Here is an 18,643-nt window from a genome sequence, read left to right on the forward strand (position 1 = left end):
CACTGAGTTGGCGCAGGAAGAAGTTAGAACTGCGCCTGCGCAAGGCGGCGGAGGCGGGGCCAGCGACGGCCTGAGGAGAACACGTGTTGGAAAAGGATACGTGTGCGCGGCGCCGCGCCGCTGTGGGATGGCAGGAACGCGCGGAACCAGTTCCGGGCGCGGCGGCTTGTCGGGAAGTAATACCAGGGCAGGGGTGGACACTTCTCCTCCTTCCTTAGTGCGATAAGGGGGTTCGATATTGGTGGTTTCTGCGCTTTTCGTTTTGGTAGGGGGCTGTGGCCCCGATGAGAGTTTAACTCGCCCAAATTAGATCCAACCACTCTCCACCTTCCAGCTACCATCCTCTGCAGACACTAACAATGTCCCAGATACACATCCTTTTCATTCATCATGATTTTTTTGACTGGCCCCAGCTCCTAACGAGCTCATTTTGGTTGCAGAGAAGGGGATGGACTGGGGTTAGTAGTACTAAAATAGAGCAGGTCAGGAGAGGGAGACTTCAGAGAGGAAGTGGGGCTCTGCCTTGGATCTTGAAAAGGGTACGTGGGCAAAGGGCATGAGAAGCGAGGGATGTGCAGATGGGGAAAGGCAGAAGGTAGATGTGGATGCAGAGATGGCAGTGGCAGCTGTCTAGCTGAATGGAAGGGTTCCGCTGTAGCGTTGGTACTTTGTAACTTGATTTGCTTTGTGATAAGAGTCCCAGACTGAAGATGGGACTGTTGAAGGATGAGGAATTAAAAAAAAAAAAGTACTTATTGATTTTAGGCGAGAGAGAGAAAAGGGACTGAGAAGGAGCAGGAAGCATCAACTTGTACTAGTTGCTTCCCAGGGTTCTGAGCCTGTGATCTCAGCATTCTAGGTCAAGGCTCTACCCACTGCACAATCGCAGATCAGGCAGGAATTGGTTTTATGATAAATAGAAATGATAATGACCTGCTATAGTCTTAAATAGAGAGGATGCTTTACCTTCCTTGCACAGTATAGACCTTTCTAATAGCTGAGGTGAAAAGGCTAGGGTTTTCTGACGTTCAGACTACTGCTTTCTTACACTTGCCCACCCTTTTAAACTATCAGACTGCACAGTGGCCATGCTGAACTTTACACGAAGCTACATCTGTTGTCCAGATAATCAGTTATCCTGAGTTTGGCTATTCACCAGACCTTGAATCCAGACATGTATGGACTTGCTTAGTTTATGTATTGGCTAACAGGGATTAAGAAATTTCTTGTCACTCTTGATTCCTTTGTAAACTACTAATAGGATGGTTTGTACCATACAGGTGATGTACGCTTGCCTGAGTTTGTCTTCAGGGTTATCAAGTAGAATTTAAAACATAATTGTGTGTGGTGCTTTACACAAACGACTGGCAATGAATTGCCTTGCAAATTTTTTTTTGATTATTATTTTTTGCTTTTGCATTTTCTTTTCTGTTGCTGTCAATAGGTATTTGGCCTATAGTGGATGCTAAGAATTTGATGAAGAGACACAGGACAGCACCCAGCCTGTCCTGAAAACCATTAAGGGTTTTACTAAGGGGGAGAATATTCCTAGCTTGATTCTGGCCTCCATTCTGATCATCTGATGGAAGTCCCACCGTCAGACAGCTGATTTGTTTCGTTGACCCGCTGCTCCTGAAATACAAAAAAGTGGCTGGCCAGTGAATTCCAGGGTATGTAAGAAACCCAAGATAGGTTTAATGGATCCATGGTCAAGCTACAAAGCAAGAATCCTTAGACATTATTTGGCACTTAATTGGCAGCTGTATTATGGCTGGTGAGTACATTTTTATTCTTTCAAATTTATTTTTAAAATAAATAGTCCTGGCCGGTTGGCTCAGTGGTAGAGCGTCGGACTGGTGTGCAGGAGTCCCGGGTTCGATTCCCGGCCAGGGCACACAGGAGAGGCGCCCATCTGCTCCTCCACCCCTCCCCCTCTCCTTCCTCTCTGTCTCTCTTCCCCTCCTGCAGCCAAGGCTCCATTGGAACAAAGTTGGCCTGGGCGCTGAGGATGGCTCTGTGGCCTCTGCCTCAGGTGCTAGAATGGCTCTGGTTGCAACAGAGCAACACTCCAGATGGGCAGAGCACCGCCCCCTAGTGGGCGTGCCGGGTGGATCCCGGTCAGGTGCATGCGGGAGTCTGTCTGACTGCCTCCCCGTTTCTGGCTTAGGAAAAACACAAAAACAAACAAACATAAAAGTTAAATAACTAGGGCTATAAAATAATTGTAACTATATTTTTCAAGGATTTGTTACTTCAAAGCTTTTACAGGTTTCCCCAGATTCTTTGCTCTCCAGTCTTTGCTTTGGCGCTTGGACAGGTGTCTTGGCTCTCTAGATTCAATTTCTATTCTCCAACGACCAGAAATAATTTGGACGGTTGTCCGTTTCTGCACTTGGTTAAAATTTCATAAGAACATTTTTTCCCACTTGGGGAGAAAATTTTTATTATTTTTGTTAAGTGAGAGGTGGGGAGGCAGGGAAGCAGAGACAGACTCCTGCATGAGCTGAGGTAGGGATCCATGCAGCAAGCCCCTTATGGGGCAGGGCCATGCTCCGTCCATCTGGGGTGGCTGCTTTGTTTACACTACCCCCATGTTCCCCAGAAAGACTGGAGGCAAGTTTCTTCTATCCTTTGTTTGGTGTAAAGTTAAGATGATATGTATGGTGGGGGTTTTCTGCACTCAACACAATTAAGAGTAAAGATAAGAGGAATTCTTCAATGTATTAATGAGGAAATGAGAGTTTGCCTTTCAAATATATGCCCAAACATTGAAGAAATCGTTAGGATACATCAGGCTCATGTTTCTCATAAACACAAGAATGAAAAAACTAAACACATTCACCCTGGGACCTGCCGAATTTACTAAATCTTACTAAGAATGTGTCTCTCTCTCTTTCTCTCTCTCTCTCTCTCTATATATATAAAGATAACTTTTTTGTAGTTTAAAAAATTTTAACCCCTCTATGAATTCTAAAAAGCATCTCAAAAAATATAACATAAAAGTGTTTTTTAATGTCAGAATTTAATTTTGTATTTAATTACTATAAAAGCACGCTTGGACTTTATTTTTTCTTTAATATTTGACTTATAATATTTCTCAGAAATTTGTATATAGTGTGCCTACAATTATTTGTAGGATTTTAAATGTGCCCCGACTTCAAAAAGTTTGAGAACCACTGCATTAGAGCCATGGCTGCGGTAGGTAGGTAAGGAGGGAGGGAGAAAGAGAAAGGAGAGAGGGAAGGAGGGAAAAGGGAAGGGGAAGGGGGAGGAGTAGAGAAGCAGATGGATGCTTCTGTGTATCCTGACTGGAATCGAACCCAGGACTTCCTCATGCCGGTCTGACGCTCTACCTTTGAACTAAGCGCCCGGGGCTGAAAAAACTTAAGAATTTAACTTCATGGTAGCAGAATATAAAACTATTATTTCTTAGTAGTTGTCACTTGGCATTGGAAAATTGACACAGTTGAACGTCTGTACTCCTTAAAACCTAAAATCTGACCCTGGGCCAAATCCCTCCTTGGTCCAATTTAAACTTTAGTAGGAAGAGAGAACCCTATTTTGGCAGAGCCAACAAATACACATGCTCTTACATACACATCACAATGGAATAATCTACAGTGAAGACTAGGTGTTTTGTCAACGTCAGGTACAATTTGTCAGGAAACTGTCTAAAGCAGTAGACTTAATGACCATGATGTCCAGGACAGCCTATAAACTGAGAAACTCCTGGTTTAACTGAATAAAACCTCCACAATTTATTTGGGAAAACTATCAAGTTTAACAATAAGTAGCTTTCATATTTATTAGATTGAATTGTGTGAAAGTGCTAAATAACTAGAAAAAAAAAGGCTTTTTGGGTGCTTAACTGTCAATTAAGGAACAGCTTCATTTAAAAAATTTGATGTGGTTGTGGAAGATTTTAACTGGCATTTTGTCACGACTGGACTGTGCTTAGGGCTGCACTGAGACCACCTCTGTTGAGTTTTTTCTGCTGAAAGTTTTTGTGGACAGGGAGAGGTCAGCATCTCAGGGCAGTTGGAGGAGGGGGGTTTTCTTTGGGTATTTGTGAAAGTTACTTTTTGTCTTACTCACTACAGAATTAGAATTCCAGGTCACTGGGGCAATGTGACTGGAGTGTTCTGCATATTGATGAAGCCTGACCATTCTATATTTTTATTCTTTTAGGCTTAAGGACAGACTTGGCTCCAGTGAATCATGTCTGCCTTCTAGCCATTAGGATATACATTTTTGCCTTTGAAATAACTTAGAACTAAGGAGTCACCCAGAAGATAGAGCAGACAAAGGTCCATCCAAATAAAGTAGACAAGAGGGGCATTCTGGAGGCTGTGATTCACTGGATATAAATCTTTTTTTTTAAAGATTTTATTTACTGATTTTAGAGAGCAAGAAAGGGGGGGAGAGGAGTTGGAAGCATTAACGTGTAGTAGTTGCTTCTTGTATGTGCCTTGACCCGGCAAGCCTGGGTTTCTTTCCTTTTTTTTTTTTCTTAAATCTTTTTTTTCAATTTTTCTTTTATTAATTTTTTAGAGAGGAGAGAAAGAGAGAGAGAGAGAGAGAGAGAGAGAGAGAGAGAGAGAGAGAGAGAGAGAAAGGGGGAGAGAGGAGCAGGAAGCATCAACTCCCATATGTGCCCCGACCAGGCAAGCCCAGGGTTTTGAACCGGCGACCTCAGCATTTCCAGGTCGATGCTTTATCCATTGCGCCACCACAGGTCAGGTAAGCCCGGGGTTTTGAACCGGCGACCTCAGCATTCTAGGTCAGTGTTTTCTTTATCCACTGCGCCACCACAGGTCACGCTGGATATAAATCTTTATCAAAGCACGATTCCTATCTGTACCTTAACCTTTTTCTATGTTCCCAGCAATCATATTCACTCATTCCTAGATACTACATAGCGTGGGGATGAGAAGCAGTCCCTGTTAACTGTGACGTGCTTCATTTGAAAAATCCAGTATTTTAGGATCTAACACTTTGTCCTTGAACTTATCAGGTTCTAATCCACATTAGAGGAGCAGATGTCAGAACATGAATGAATCTGGGCTTTCTGAAACTACTTCTCCGCTGGTGGCACGCTGTTCCCCGGGAGTTGGGAAGGAACTGGAGTGGCTTCCCTTTCATGGTAGTGGGCAACAGCATGTCTGTAAATGTGCACATTTTTTCCTCACCTACATAACCCTTCACATCAGCACTGGTGCACCAGATTGTAAACATTTTTTAGTCATACTTTTTGTTTTTAAGCTTGAATATATACGAACCTTGTTTAAAATGAAAAAAAAAAAAAGTACAATAGTCTTTACTGCTGATTAAACTGTATTATGTGTATCACCTAAACCAATCATACTTTTAGAAGAAATCGAGTCAGACTTAGTCCAATGAGAAGTTAATTTCACAAGGTTGAGGAATCTCTGCCGTCCACTGGCTTATAAGAATGCATGTTTCCAACATCTCCATGTGTTTAAAGTGAGACTTGTCCCTCCAGACATCAGGTCAGTAGAAACCATTGAAGTTTATTGGCGGTCACAATGCTTACACTGTATGCAGCAAACATCCTTACAAGTCTATCCGCAACCTGACCACGCAAGAAAGGATTCACCAAACAGTCGCCAAAGGAGAAGGAAGAAAAAAATCAATAGATTTGTTTCTGGGGGCAGAGGAGAGAAATAAAAATAAAACCTAACTGATGAGTGTCCCATGGGCAAGAGCTGAACTAGAGATGCGTATAACTAGCAGCAACAATTGTGGAAAAAGTACAAGGCAAATAGCTTTCTCCATTTAATTTCCTCTGTAGGTTAATTTGTTTTTAATATTCAAAACATTTATTATGGTTTTCATTTTATAAAAATGTATATTTTTAAGGGTGTGGGAGAATGTTAAATACTTCATGCTAGGCAGACCTTGTCATTAAGAACCCCTCCACTGTAGTAACTTCCTCCAGGTCATACATTCACGGGTGCAGGGTACATATATAAATATCCACACGCACACCTCCACACACACTGCCTCAGGGCTGGGGAAGACTAAAAGTTATTGGCCACACGCAGCTGGGCTTCTGGTGGACTCACCCACATCGCTCCATAGGAGAGCAACTGGCTCAGTCCTCTCTGGTCTCCACCTTTGCAGAGACCAAGAACCCTAAATCAGAGTTACACCCGACTTTTAAAAGCAAGAGGCATCTGTCTGAGGATGAGGATAAGCAAAGTGGGAAGAAGGATGAAGCTAAGAACACCAAACACTTTTAGCTGGAGCTGTGTCACTGCAGGAGGCCGAGGGACCTAGGGCAGCATCTATGGTTGCAGGGGGAGGGTGGTGTTCCGCATGGCTTAGAGTTCCTAATAACAAGGGTAACGCAGGAACAGGAAGTGATCATTTGGGGGTCAAGGAAAGGGCAATAAGAAAAAATATACATTTGGAATTTTTACTTTTCTTTTTGCCTCTCTACATTGTCACTAAATATATCTCTGCACGTTCACACATCTTCGTCCAGTAAAGCTTCAGGCCACCAGAATACACATTTTTCCTCACTCGCATACACAACCCCTCACATCAGCATTGGTGCACTAGACTCTGTAAAAATTTTTCAGTCATACTTTTTTTTTTAAACTTGAGTCAATATAAACCTTGTTCAAAATGTTATGAAAAAATGTACATGTTTTTACAAGGCAGGTTGTGGCAGGACATTGGGGTTCTCCGCCATTGGGTGGCCCCAGGAGAAGGGGCTGGAGTCTCACATATTTGTGTCTATCTCCTCCCACCACCCTTCCCACCCCATCCCCTAAGAACCAGCAGTGCCCTGCCCCCTAGTGAGTGCACTCACACCCCTAATTCCCTGGGGAAACAGCTAGTTGACCTTTGCCATATTCCCCACACCCCTGGAAGAGGGAGCCAGGTCAGGCCCTTTCTCCAGTTAATTGTTCACCCTCTGGGCCAGACCAAAAGGACGCTGCTCTGTACAGGTAGAGTCCAAGGAGGGGTCAGCTCATCATATCATTGCTGTTCACACCATAAGTGGAATTCTTCATCGAGTCGTTGACTTCCCGACGGAATGCTGACAGGTTCTGGGTAAACCTAAGAGAAGACGCACATAGGTTGCGGGAGTAGGGGGGAAGGGGAAGGTCTTTGCCTACAATGTTTCTAGCAGACAAGGGGCTACTGAGAAGCCAAACGTATGAATTTGTGGGTTCTGTTTCTAAGGTTAGTAAATATGTCTTAAGACTAAGGGAAAGTTGGGCTAGTTGTGTCTCCTCCTACTTGCAACTTCATGGCACGCCTCGAGACCTGGTCATATCTGGGGCTGAGGACCACCTTGGGTTCATGGCAGCACAAAAGGAATCTCAGTGACAGAAGCAGCAAGTAACCTTCACAAAGGAAGAGGATGAAACCATCTTATCTCTTAATGCCAAGAGACCTACGGTAAAGAGCTGGGCTACCCAGTACGGTAGTTGCTAGCCATGTGGCTACCTAGCACTTGAGTTGCAGTCGCCCTAGCCATATTGTGGCTCACTTTTCACAGTCTCACTGTATCGCGGATTTTTAAGTTGTATATATCTGGCCCAGGCCGGTTGGGTCAGTGGTAGAGCGTGCAGAAGTCCCAGGTTCAATTCCCGGCCAGGGCACACAGGAGAAGCACCCATCTGCTTCTCCACCCCTCCCCCTCTCCTTCCTCTCTGTCTCTCTTCCCCTCCCGCAGCGAGGCTCCATTGGAGCAAAGATGGCCCGGGCGCTGTGAATGGCTCCTTGGCCTCTGCCCCAGGCGCTAGAGTGGCTCTGGTCGCAGCAGAGCATCGCCCCCTGGTGGGCGTGCCGGGTGGATCCCGGTCGGGCGCATGTGGGAGTCTGTCTGACTGTCTCCCTGTTTCCAGCTTCAGAAAAATACAAAAAAAAAAAAAAAAGTTGTATATATCTAATTTTGTATTGCAGATTTTTGCTCTATCATGGGATTTTGCGGTATATAGTATTTTTACATATTTGTTATTTTAATTATTTTTACAGTAAAATAAGCAAAATAAGTGTGGGAAAGGTTAACAGTGTGGGAAGATTTATAAGAGTGTGGGGAGGGTTTATAAAGCCTTAAAAATATATATATATATATATAAATAATAAAATAAATATAAGGCCACTACTTCGTGGATTTTCATGGGGGGTTCTGGAACCTAACACCCGCAATAGATGAGGGACTACTGTATACCCTTGTGCAGTCAAAGAACTGATTCAAATGAAATGAAATTAAAATTCAGTCCCCAACTATACCTGAATTTTAAATTAAAATGCTATCTTTAAAATAAAATTTAAAAATTTAGAAAAATCTGTCATTCAATTCAGTTACTAGAGAACTAAGTATGTTTGGAACAACTTCAACATGGAAATCTACCTTGACATCTGTCAATTTTATAAAATCTAAATACAACTCAAATATTTCTGATGAAAATTTATCATCTGAATTGAGATGCCATGGTAAGTAGGAAATACACAGGATCTTGAACTTAGTACAATAGAGAATTTAAATAGTTTCAATTTAAAATGTTGATTACAAAGTAGCAATATTTTTGATACAGTGGCTTAAATATATTTAAAATATTATTTGTTTCTTTTTACCTTTTATAACGTGGCTTCTAGAACATTTAACAGTACTGATGTGGCTTGTTTTTCTGTGGGACAGCACTGCTTCAACGGCCTCTAAGAGGCATGGCATCTCCCTTGTTCAATGATTTGAAAGACAATTGCCGAGGATTTCTTGACAGGGCCCATCATACTCACCTGTCTCTGTTTTTCGTTAGAAGATTTCGCTCTATGCCTTCCATCAGGTTTTCGAAACACAGATGCATGGCTTGCTGCTTCTCTGGAGGCTGGCTATTTACGATACTGTTCCTTAGGTCAGAAAAGTACTGTGGGGCCGGGAGAGAGATAGGGCAGGGAGAGAAGGGGGGAAAGGCAGATTAGCCCTCCACTATCTGCAGCCTTGAAGGAGTGTTCTTCTCCAAGGAGAATGCACTATCTATAAGATTGGATATTTTTTCTTTTTTAAAATTCAAGCAAGCACTTTATCATCAAGAACTTAAACTTTGTAAACACTCTGTGTCCTACGAACAGATTCTTTTATAGAGAGCTTGACTTGTTTACAGCAGAGCTGGAACTAGAGCTTAGGTGGCAGGCACTCTGATCTCTGGGTAACACTTCCTCATCCTTTACTTCTGTCTGACCTGCCACCCCTGCTGACTTCTAACATGTAGTGGTTAAGTGTTTTTCTAGCACGAGTAGGATGTGCTTAGGAAATGGGCTGCTTTCCCTCTCATCGTGGATGTTTCCGTTTCTTGGTGTCCTGGAAAACGCACACCTACCCTGCTCCTAGACCTGGGTGGGCCTCAGGGAGCTGGCTCGCTTACCTTTTCATTAAGGAGTATCAAGCCAAGGAGGGGTCGGGACATCGACCACTGGTTCCTGCAGTCTTCAAAGATGATGATGTTCAGCACCGTTGACAGCATCTGGAAATGGAGAACCTGGGGCAGTGACCTAGTGGTGGCTAACCAAGCCAGAATCACGGGTTCCAAACACAGGAGCTCACACGGTGGAAGCCCTTTCTGTCTAGGGTGAATCAGGCAAATATTTTATGCAGCTTCATTTTAATTTTCTGTTATACGGTACGTTTGTCTTCTAAGACATTTTCTTTCCTGTTCCTTAAATTGGTTTGATAATTCATTTAAAAACGAACTTTCCCAGTTTACCCTGATCTGTAGGAAATGGGACTGGTCAAGAAATAATGCTAGTGCAAAGTCACCTTGCACTGTGGCTCCTTGCACTTAAGTCAGAGGGAACAGCTTTGTGACACTTTGGGGATGTGAGGGGAATATGAGTTACTTCACTGCATCCTTAAGAGAATAATGTATACAAAGATGAGATATGGGAGTAACAAGCTTTAGGACTGGAAACTGCTAAAACATGCTCCAATTACAGCCATGGGTAGGCAAAATCGCTATCATGGAAGGAGGACAGTGCTCACATGACAGGACCAAAGCACAGGTTATCTGTGTATTTAATGGTCAAATCTTGGATGTGCCCTGACTGGGGATCAAACCCGCAACCTTGGTGTGTTGGGATGATGCTCTAACCAGCTGAGCTACCTGGCCAGGGCCCAGACTCATTATCTTGCTTGGCCTCCTCTCTCTCAAAGAGAGGTTCTTGCCTGTGGGACACCCCTGCCTACTCCCCTCACACTCCTTACCTGCTGGATCATCTCTGGATGCTGCTGCATGATGTGCAGGAAGCGGTCACTCTCCTGGTTCAGCGGTGTGGTCCTCTTCTTGGTGCTGCGTGACAGCTGCTTGAAGAGGTATGTCACAATGTGGTCCAGACAGGAGCAGCAGCCTGTGCAGACCATGGTGTCTGGGAGAAAGAGGGGTTGGGGTGGGAAAGAGCAGGAACACTGAGCTACTGATGGTGACTTGGGCAAATATAACTGCCCTTGGCTGAGATCCCAGAGGTACTCGGTCAGATTGAAAACTCTGACTGGTTCAGCCAAGGCCACTGCTCAGGATGCTTTGTGTTAACCTCTCACCCTTAACATAGGTCAAATTCTAAGTCTGAAAGTGAATGTATGATAATACAAATATTACTAAAATTATTGACTCAATGCAGTGTGGATGTATGTCTTCTATTTCATGAAAAAAAAAATAGCTCATATGTAGAAAGTACTACCACTTTGCCAGATGTCATGCTAAGGGCTTTATAAATATTATCTCTAATTTATCCTCTTGAGAACTCCAGGAGCTAGGTGTTCCATTTTACAAATGAGTAAGCCAAAGTTCGGAGAGGTTAAGTGACTTGTCTGAAGATCACACTACTAGTGATTGGAAGGGCTGTTACAATCCGAGAAATCTGAGTGTAAGCCCACACCCAGCTTAGTATAGCTGCCAACGTGTAGTTTGTTGGGGTGGAGGAGGCACTTCACAAAGCTGACTCTGCGGCATAGCCTGTGGACAGAGCTCTGACCGGGAGAGCTTAGGCCAGAGCACTACAGGACAAACCCTTACAATAGTAGACCATTCCGTTCTGTTTGTGCAGAAGTCCCTCCATTTTTAAGAAGCTATAAAGCAGCCTTCTAAAGCAGGGTCTGCTCCCTGCTGGACTGCCTGCACTATGGCTGTGCAGCCCACTGGACATAAATGCACAGTAGACAGGTGCACAGAGGTGGTGACTACCCCAGCAGTCAACTCCAAAGTCATTCTATGCATCGGTAGGTACCATCAGTACTTGGCAGTTGACTTAATCTCCCTATTTATGTTTTACTCAGCCTAATATGAAAATGTATTTTAGTCTCTGAACACATATTAAGATCAGTGGATGGCATCCTGGGGATGAAACGGTCGTCTGAAAGGAACCAGCCAGAGCAGAACGGCAAAGCTTACAGAGCGGCTGTGCAAAGCTCTTCCCTGACCCCGATTTGGCTGAAGGGCTCTGTGATCTCTGGATGTGCCCTGCCCATCTCCCCTGCCAGTTTCATTCCTCTCACTCTCTTCTGCATGGGTGTGCAGTCATCTAGAGTTCTGGGTCCTTCTTGCCTCTAGGTGCTAGTACTTGTGGTACCTACTCCTGCAAAACCTCCCCCATTAACTTGGTAACATCTGTCCAGCTTTTAGGGTTACACTTTGATACCAGTTATTTTCGTCAGCATTCCTTGACCCCACTGAAACCTAGGAGTTTAGGGGTGCTTCCTGAGGGCTCCCGTAGCACTTCGGAATCCCTTCTACTGTCCTGGGTAAGTGAACAGGCAGTTGTCAACATGTCTGTTTCATTCACAGACAAAAGCTTCTAAAGGACAGGGACTATGTGTTACTAATCACTGCATCCTCAAAGCCCAGCACATGCCTGGCCCTTGGGAGGGATCAGTAGTTATCTGCCAGGCCAGCATGCACCATGAGCATGTGCTCCGTCACAGGCCAGCTCCCCAGAGCAGCCACTCTTTAGATACTGGGGCAAGACTCTGTTCAGTTCAGTGGCCAAGACAAACCCACAGCCAGGTGCCTACCAAGTGCAGTGAGTCCTTCAGATATGGAAGAGAGAATATACATGATGACGTGAGGTTCTAGGCTTGCGATAAAGTTCATGTGGTCCTGCGTCAGGACTTCCAGTAGTGAATAGTAAGACTGGCTGAGCTTGGGGTAATCCTGTAGGAGAACAGGAAAATGAAAATCATCTTAGGCACCGAGTACCTCAGCATGCAGGGAGCAAGACCTTAGATACAAGAACCCCATTCCCTTCAGGTGGAAAACAAAACACCCAGCTGGAGCAAGCTTACAGTTCTCCAGAGAACTGCTCAATCGTGCTCTCGGGCCAAGACAAGACTGATCATGCAGGGCTAGGGCCTGTCCGTGAAGCATAAGGCTTACCAGCAGATCACTGTGGGGAATGGAGAGGAGCAGCTTGATAAAGGTCTGGAGTGCATTGTCCAGGGCATCGTCTCCATAGAGACGGAAGACTCCAAAGTTGACATAGCTCCCACTGAGAGCAGCCTTCAGCATGGAGAAGCAGATGGAGATACCTTTGAGCTTCAGTGCATAAACCTGATCCTTTGGAACCTCTCCTAGTGTCAGGATACGATTGCCTGAGTAAGACATGTGATTTTTGATTTATTTACCCATGTTGCAATGGACAGTTTAAATAAAAACTCAATTCTTCTACTGCAAAGGCCAGCTGGCACTGTGACACACACTGAGCAGCCCAGCACACCTGGAAGTGCTGACCTGGTGACGGCAGAGCTGGCCTGAGACCACGCACCAGTGTGCTGATGAGCACTCACCGTACATCGTAATCATCTTGCTAGTTTCTCTGAAGAGTAAGATGCCATTGGGGGAGGAGACATCAAACTGCAGTCGTTGGGATCTGGGCAGAGGACAGAAGGGGAGCAGGTCAAGAGACATACTGCTGAAGTTGGGCTACTGCAGTGCAGATTACCTATCTCACTGTGAAATAACCAAGTTCATCAAGGACATTTAACCAGTGACAGAGCTTATATCTTAAAGACCAACACACTAGATTCAAATTCCGCTGCTCAAATTGAAAACATTCAAAGGAAACAAAAATGAGGCAGTAGATAAAATTAGTCTCTTAAAGTTCTCAGTTTTATTAGATGAAGGCAGAGCTTTGACCACCGTCACTTTCTGGCAGTACTGAATCACAGCCTTCAGACATCCGTCTACATTTACCTTTATTGCTTCAGTGGCAGCTAAGGGAGGGTGCGTGCATCGTTACCTCTGTACGGTGAGCAGACGCAAAGGGACCGTGAATGCTATAAGTCAGGCAGGGAAGGCAAGCATTTTAAAACAATCTGAGTTTTGAGTTCCTGACTGTTCCCTAGACCAGAGTAACTCTCATTTAGTTTGCTCTGCCTTTTAATGAACCTCACCGACTCTCACTGTAAGATCTCACACCCAGTAGTCCTCAGTTCTTTCCTTCCTTCTCCAGGCTGACTCCCTCACTACCTAACTCTACAACATGCCCCAAATCCTTCTAGTTCCTCTATGATCCTGCTCCCACCCTCCCCCCATACAGCCCCATTCTTCATGTGATAGAGGGTATGGTGCCTTTACATAATGTGAATGAGATCACTTTAATTACTGTACTTGCTTAAAATACTTCAGCAGCTTCCCACAGAAATGAGAATACATGCCCATTTTTCACTGTTGCGGCACCAACAGGCTCTGGCCTCCGCCCCTGCTTGGCTTGCCTACCAGGTGCCCCTCATTCAGCATGTTGCCTCAGTGGCATTTTTCTATCTCAAGTCCCCACAAGTTCATCCCATATCAGGGCTTTTGCAGCTGTTTTCTGTTTATAATGCTCTTTTCCCTTGCTCTGCAGGGCACACAGAACCTTCCTTGTCTCTCAGATCCCAACTTAAATATCACCTGAGAGGGCTTCTCTGATCCCTTCTCCTTCAATTCCTTTGCTTTAGTAGCTTATTTGTTTCCCAGCCCTTTCTATTGTCTGAGATGATGGTCCTTACTTGTTCTACCGTTTGTCGTCCCCCTAGAATGTAACATTTAAGAGGGCAGACATTTTCTCTGGCACAATAGCTAGGAAACTGCCTGGCAAAGAGTAGATGCTCTCAAATATCTACTTTATAAATGAGTAACTCTTGACTAGACGCCTCATAGGAAGCAACGACCTCACTGAATAACACCTGCCCCCTCACCAAGGTAGTTTTAAATATTATTCTCTCAGGAGTGCCACGAGAGGTAGATACACAGACCTGAAATCCTGGTTAAGTCAAAGTGCTGGATTTTTCTTTTCCTCCATCCCTAAATCACTGGGAAAATCTAACAATTTAGAATTTTGAAAACTTTTTTTTTTCTTAATTCTTTTCCAAGTGAGAGGAGGGGAGATAGAGAAACAGACTCCCAAAAAAGCCCTGACCGGGATCCACCCAGCAACCCCTCTCTGAGGCCAATGCTCTGCCCATCTAGGGCTATGCTCACAACTGAGCTGCTTTTAGCACCTGCGGTGGAGGCTCCGTGGAGTCATCCTCAGCATCCAGGGCTGATGTACTCAAACTAATCAAGCCATGGCTACGGGAAGGGAAGCAAGAGTGAAAGAGACAGAGGGAGAGAAAGAGAGGGAGAGACAGGGAGAAAGAGGAAGAGAAAGGGAGGGTGAGAGAGAGAGAGAGAGAGAGAGAGAGAGAGAGAGAGAAACAGAGAAGGGGGAGGGGTGGAATACAGATGGTCACTTTTCCTGTGTGCCCTGACAGAGAATTGAACCTGGGACATCCACATGTCAGGCCAATGCTCTACCACTGAACAAATCGGCCAGAGCTCTTCTCATTTTCTTTTAAAGTAAATCTTTACTGATCCAGCTGTAATCTGTCTAAAAAACACCTTTCTTAAGAAAGGGTATTCTGGCCCTGGCTGGGTAGCTCGGTTGGAGTGCCATCCCAATATGCCAGGGTTACAGGTTTCATCCCAGTCAGGGCGCACATACAAGCAGCAACCAATGAAGGCACAACTAAGCAGAACAGATCAATGTCCCCCCCTGCATCACTCTCAATTGTCCCTATGGACCATGATAGACATAGCATCATTACAAAATGTTAACTTTTCTGCATGGCATGGAAATCAAACCCACTTCTCACAAGAATGTATACTGTGAGACTTTTTTTTTTTTTTGTATTTTTCTGAAGCTGGAAACGGGGAGAGACAGTCAGACAGACTCCCGCATGTGCCCGACCGGGATCCACCCGGCACGCCCACCAGGGGCTACGCTCTGCCCACCAGGGGGCGATGCTCTGCCCCTCCGGAGCGTCGCTCTGTTGTGACCAGAGCCACTCTAGCGCCTGGGGCAGAGGCCAAGGAGCCATCCCCAGCGCCCGGGCCATCTTTGCTCCAATGAAGCCTCGCTGCGGGAGGGGAAGAGAGAGACAGAGGAAGGAGAGGGGGAGGGGTGGAGAAGCAGATGGGCGCTTCTCCTGTGTGCCCTGGCCGGGAATCGAACCCAGGACTTCTGCACGCTGGGCCGACGTTCTACCACTGACCCAACCGGCCAGGGCCGAGACTTTTTCTAAAGTGACTTATTTCCTGCAAGCCGTTGTGGCTTTGTATGGCTGGGACACCCTTCTTTCAGACAAAATCATACACACATAAAACTTTTAGAGGTTTTTTGAACTTTGATCGCAGTGAAATACATTTACCTTCCACATTCTGGCCAAAACACTAGATAAAGCACATTCTCTTAGGGCTGTCTCAGATAAAAGGGGAGTTGTACCCTTTTAAAATCTCTCTCCTCCTTACCTATTATGAACTAATTCAGCCATCAGCTTGAGTACAGGTGTGGTACAGGCTGGATCATGGTACCATAGTTCAATTGCCCGCTGGAGAATTGGCATGTAGGATGGGTATCTGTAAATGAAAAGCTAAGGAAGAATTCTGAATCCAGAAAAGTGCAGAATTTAAAATAATCTCTTAGCTCTGGCCAAGTATAAACTGTCAGTTCTCTAACTCCTGTCTCTTATTTGCTAATCTTCAAGTCTTTCTAACCAGAACGTGCTAAAGTAATTTTGTGTCCTTTAACTTGTAAAAGGTATCTAATAATACACTGTAATTTACATAATGCTGTTATCCTGAATAGCACGTGTTTCACATTGTCATTACTCTCTCACCACTTGTGGTATTATCAATAGGGATTCAGCTATTTCTGTTATGTAATTATTGGAGAAACATAGGCAATTATATTTAAAATGATTTGTTCAAATTAGAAGTCAGTGTGGTTAGACTTTCTGATTCCTAGCAATGCTCTATCTTTTTAGTAGATTGAAATGTCTTTCCTACGTAGAGCAAAATTCATGTGCAGCATTCGATGGTGAGACAGTTTCACAGGCATTTATACCTGGGACTCAAAAGAGAAGCTGGGAAAGCACCTCATTCCTTTCTTGACCTTGAAGACCAGAGCAGACGGCAGTACGTCATTAAACCACTATGGAACAGCGGGTTACAAGACATTTACGTGGCAGGCCTTCTGGGAAACTCGTCACCTTCTTTGTCTCACCGCTCCTCCCCTTGCCTCCTTCCCTGATGACCCCATCACACCTTCAAATTCCAGTGAAGGCTAGCTGTGATACGTGTTAGGATACATCCATTCAAACAGCATCATGAAGCTGGTCTTGGCATTGAAGGCAAAAGCAATCCCTCTCAGGTCTCTTACTAGGCCAACTAGAGTTCGCTGTGGTAGAAGGCAAAAATATGTTAAAACAAGAAAAGCAAACCTATGACAACCTGACAGGGACTTCACATATCTGTAATCAAATTCTTCTTCCCACTGTTCAACAAATACTCCTTCCCAAATACTCAGAATCAATCTCTTCCATACAAGAATGAAATCTTTTCCCTTGGTAAATTAGTTTTAGAACCTTGTTATACCAAGACAAAAGGACGGTCCCTGGCCCATCACAGCAAAATAGAGGCTGACAAAGTTTTCAGATAGTGATGTGATAACTCATGTAAAAAGTAGAAAAGCTTATTCAAGAAGAGGTAGAAAACAAACACAAACAAACAAACAAACCGCCAAAAGCAAAAAAGAGATGGAAGAGTCACCACAAACCTCAGTTTGTGGCACAAACTGAAGGACACAAAGGTCCAGCAGCAGCATGACCTCAAATGCAGACCCTGCCAGAAGACAAAGGGTCTACACGGCTCTTGGGAACAACACTGATTGATGTACTGAATCTTGGAGCTGAAAAGTACCTTACTATTCTTTTTCAGAAACAGAGACTGAGGCCCAGAGAGGTCAAATAACTTGCCTGCAGTCATGCTGTTGGTGGCAAGAGGGCTAGCATTAAGGCTCAAAGCATCAGTGCTCCAAATCCAATGCCTTCTTTCTCAACAGAACTTTTACTTGTGGGCTCTGAACAGGAATAAAACTGCTCTTAAAAGCTAACAGTCATCAGTAGGCACAAGGAGGTAGTACATTTGTGTATCTGGACTCATTTGTTAAATATGACTACTTCTGCTAACAGCCTGCTTTAAGCAAACAGTTCTTTCTATTCCTAAACTGTTACCATGGACTCAATTTTAAAGTTTAAAACATGGTCAATCTAAAAGAGTTGTTACATGAAGCATGACAAAGATAAGGTAGTTCATGGCCACGATAGTTCTTTCCATTAATTTTCCTTGCTTTTTATGGAACTAATGTGATGGGGAAAAGGGCTGATGTTCACTAATATCCCTCAGTTATCCCAGATACTGGTTGTCACTTTAGCCTACATTACTGAGATGTTCCACACTAACTTAGCTTTGAATGGTACCTATATCTCAGACCCTAAAACAGGAGAGAGAAGTGGACCAAGTGGTGTTGCTTTCTGACATCCCTGCTGACTTTGAGATAGAAAACGAAGAGGGTTTCTAAAGATGAAAAAGGAGAATCTTAGAATGTCAGGGAAAGCCTGGCATTTTGGGGGGCAATACCCCTGGTAATTTGGTGGTTCTAAAATTCAGCCTCAGTGTCATGAACACTACAAAAATGTCCTATAAATATGAATGGCACAGTGTCTTCTGGTTTTGGTACAGAGATCTATAGGTAAGGAGAGCAGATGTGCATGAAGTAAACAGATGAGGAAAGCAAAAATCTAAAAATGACAATTTTGAGAGCCAATAATCAATAACTAAGGTTAACTTTAAAATTCCAAATAAACGGAAATTCATAAACCCTTCTGAATGACTCACTTGTCAAGGAAATCTTAATGAAAATTAGAAAAAACAAAAACTGAACGATAATAAATGTTACATATCAAAACTTCTGGACAGCTGCTTCACGTGTTACGTACTTAATGCCATATACTTAAATATGGTTACACGGTGAATTGTTTATTATGCGTTTTAACCACAATTTAAAACATAACAATTTCTGGAATGATATACCTAGAAGGACATTTAAGTCTTAAATGGTTACATTAGGAAATAAGGGCCGAAAAGTTAAATTAGAACAAGTTAGAATACAGTAACCCCAAGAAAAATACGTATATGAAAATAAAAGTGAAAAGTAGAAATGACTGAAATACAAAGCACAGGTAAAACAGAGCTAAAACAACAAAAAAAATTGCAAAGATTACCAAAACTAAGCCCTCTCCGGCAGGATAGGTACA

At 44.0% G+C, this 18,643-nt stretch overlaps 1 protein-coding gene across 1 annotated transcript in view; it reads right to left on the reverse strand.

The window, feature by feature from the left end:
• Positions 1-5,511: 5,511 nt before the first annotated feature.
• XPO7 (exportin 7) overlaps positions 5,512-18,643 on the reverse strand; it is a 39,824-nt gene continuing 26,692 nt past the window's right edge. Inside the window, exons 20-28 of the mRNA XM_066268015.1 lie at positions 16,637-16,725; positions 15,798-15,905; positions 12,815-12,897; positions 12,405-12,619; positions 12,044-12,182; positions 10,241-10,401; positions 9,405-9,503; positions 8,779-8,906; positions 5,512-7,089 (exon numbers count right to left, since the gene is read on the reverse strand). Of these exons, the coding sequence (XP_066124112.1) occupies positions 6,996-7,089; positions 8,779-8,906; positions 9,405-9,503; positions 10,241-10,401; positions 12,044-12,182; positions 12,405-12,619; positions 12,815-12,897; positions 15,798-15,905; positions 16,637-16,725 (1,116 nt within the window). The 3' untranslated portion in view covers positions 5,512-6,995. The remainder of the gene's footprint in view (positions 7,090-8,778; positions 8,907-9,404; positions 9,504-10,240; positions 10,402-12,043; positions 12,183-12,404; positions 12,620-12,814; positions 12,898-15,797; positions 15,906-16,636; positions 16,726-18,643) is intronic.

This window comes from Saccopteryx bilineata, chromosome 1 (assembly GCF_036850765.1).
Source record: "Saccopteryx bilineata isolate mSacBil1 chromosome 1, mSacBil1_pri_phased_curated, whole genome shotgun sequence".
NCBI lineage: Eukaryota > Metazoa > Chordata > Mammalia > Chiroptera > Emballonuridae > Saccopteryx > Saccopteryx bilineata.